Below are 2,500 nucleotides of genomic sequence, written 5' to 3' on the forward strand. Positions count from 1 at the left end.
TATCTTTGCCTAGTTGTTGAGAAATTAACTAGATCGTGATGGCAAAAATCGATCACAGACTTACTGATATATTTGTCATCTATTTTGACCTCAATGTCATGGACTCGCTTTTCCTCTCGGTGATGTAGTCACTTTGCGAGTTTTCTATCTTGATCGATTTTTTGGGGTAAAGACATCTCAATTCAACTACGCAAATAATTAATACTCCCTCAAATTCATATATAAAAAAACTGATAATAATGCTTTCGAAAACTCTTCTGTTCAGTAAAGTGAGATTAATTTTCATCTTCGTAAGTTGCAAACGTAAGGCTGGTATCGTCAGGTCGTTACGATTAGTTATCATTCGGGCTTGTGTTGTAATTCGTTTCAGCGTTGTCAAGTCCTTTTTTTGCGCATGTATTCTATACCGAAGATATTTTCGAACGAGCTTCTTCCATCCAGTACCTCGTGCAAGATTACACAAAAAAATCAAAACAATTCGATCTGTTTTTTATTCAGAAAATGTGATTTTTTTTTCCATTTCGTGTCATGGGCCAGAGTGGGGAGTAGCGAGCGAGCGAGCGAGCAAGTCACAACTGTTTCCACTGTTTTCTCTGATTGTCTGTGTCACGAGTTTTCATTTAAGCCAATCACCGAGCAGGCCAAAACCAAAGCTATTACAAAATTGCTCTCGACGCGATTTAAGGCAGCTCAGAGAAGTTCTCTTTGTCTTTTTTCTAATGCTTTGTTGCTTCCAGGCCGCAGGTATTGCAGTGATGGCCGTGGGGATCTTTGCGCGAGTGAGCGCCAGCAATTACTCGGCATTGATGGAGGAGGGAGGATTTAAGACAGCAGCAAACATCTTGATAGCCGCGGGGGCCCTGGTAATGATCATTGGTGGTATCGGATGCTGCGGTGCGATGAAGGAGAAAAAATGGCTTCTTCTCTTAGTAAGTTATGGAAAACACATTACAGACGCGCTTGTAATGCGTCCTTGTCTCTAATGCGGTTGTCTGAAAGTAAACAAAAAAATGACGCTCAATGACTGGAAGAAAAACGTTGATTAGCCAGGCGTTCGGTGCATGCAATAACAATTTTTCCAGCCGGAAAACGATCGTTTGAAGGAGATTCTTTTGGCGGGAGGAACAATGAGATAAAACGAAAGAAAAATAATGAAATTGTGATCAATTTACACTGTTAGTTACTCCTTACCTCTGGTTTCTTGAGTGTAGAGTCAACTGAAGTATAAATCAGGCGATCATACTCCATTCAATTTTATTCAATTATGGTTCAGTTCGCATCTGCGAAACCTCAAATACAATAGGCAGGGTAACGAAATGGTGCCGTATCGTGTGGCTGCCACGATTATCATTGGTTCAGGCGAGAAGAGAACCAAGGATAGCTTTCGAGAATAGAGAAGACAAATCCAAATCTTCGCTCCATAAAGCGATTAGAAGTTTCGCGTGTTCTCCATTCTCTTCAATTACGCACGGTAATTAGCCTTTGTTAGGTTGTTTGAAGTAATTATAATCCAATTATAATAAGGGACTGTAATCCTTTCATGTTTAATTCGATCATAAGCGAGGCCTTAAGTGAACACGGCTTTAGCTAAGAGGTTTAGTAGGAGGAAAACTTGACGGGCCCGTTCCGTTCCAAGAACTTGTGAAGAGAGCAAATTAAACCAAGAGTTTGGGTTCCCTGTAGACATCTCTGGGGGTTTCTACCACCAATAAGGACACCAAAGACAAGTTCTCACTTTCAAGGGTGAAAGGGAATGCCGCTTTTTGTAAAGTTAAAAGAGTTATTTAAACATAAACGTAGTCTAGATCTAAATGTACTGTGCGTGACAACCGCTTCTAATAAGGGTGTCCGCTCAATCGACATCATACTGGTGCCGGGAGAAAACGAGCTGCTCATGTAAGGGAGTTTCTACACCCAGGTATTTGACCCCAGCTCATAGAAAAGATGTAGAAGATGGTAATGGCTTATATTATTAAAAACTAGATCATTAGATAATGCAATTTTGAGTTTTGATTGGCTTGGCCATTAAGGAATTTGTGAGCTATTATACTATGCTCTACAAATATCAGTGATTATTATACATCAGACTCACTATGAAAAATCTGATTGGTCGAGAGCATTCAGACAATTCACAATAGCCACTAAAATCCGTCATGTTCTCGTGTTTTAAACCCCGATAAAACACTCCTCATTAGTGTTCTTCATATAAAGAATACCAATCAGGCATAACTTGTTTTTCTTGTATGCTAATATTCTTCTTTCATAATTTTAACCGTTGTTCTGGGCCCAGAGGGACACGCTTTTTGTGGAATGTTTTTGAAGCTGTTCAAAAAACTCGCATCGCGTGTTTTACCCCGATAAAAACACTGCTGCTCGTTTTTTAAACATTACGTTTCTCACTGTTTTAGTATATACTAAAACACTATTCCTCTCAGTGTCGATTGCTAGTAGTCGATATTTACCTCCGACCTTGCTTCGCGGCTCGGTAAATATCCACCAC

General features: G+C 39.9%; 1 protein-coding gene across 1 annotated transcript in view; it reads left to right on the forward strand.

The window, feature by feature from the left end:
- Positions 1-704: 704 nt before the first annotated feature.
- Positions 705-2,500, forward strand: part of LOC138059133 (CD151 antigen-like) — a 9,619-nt gene continuing 7,823 nt past the window's right edge. Inside the window, exon 1 of the mRNA XM_068904667.1 lies at positions 705-929. Within this exon, the coding sequence (XP_068760768.1) occupies positions 720-929 (210 nt within the window). The 5' untranslated portion in view covers positions 705-719. The remainder of the gene's footprint in view (positions 930-2,500) is intronic.

The sequence above is a fragment of the Montipora capricornis genome, chromosome 8, assembly GCF_036669925.1.
Source record: "Montipora capricornis isolate CH-2021 chromosome 8, ASM3666992v2, whole genome shotgun sequence".
Taxonomy (NCBI): Eukaryota; Metazoa; Cnidaria; class Anthozoa; order Scleractinia; family Acroporidae; genus Montipora; species Montipora capricornis.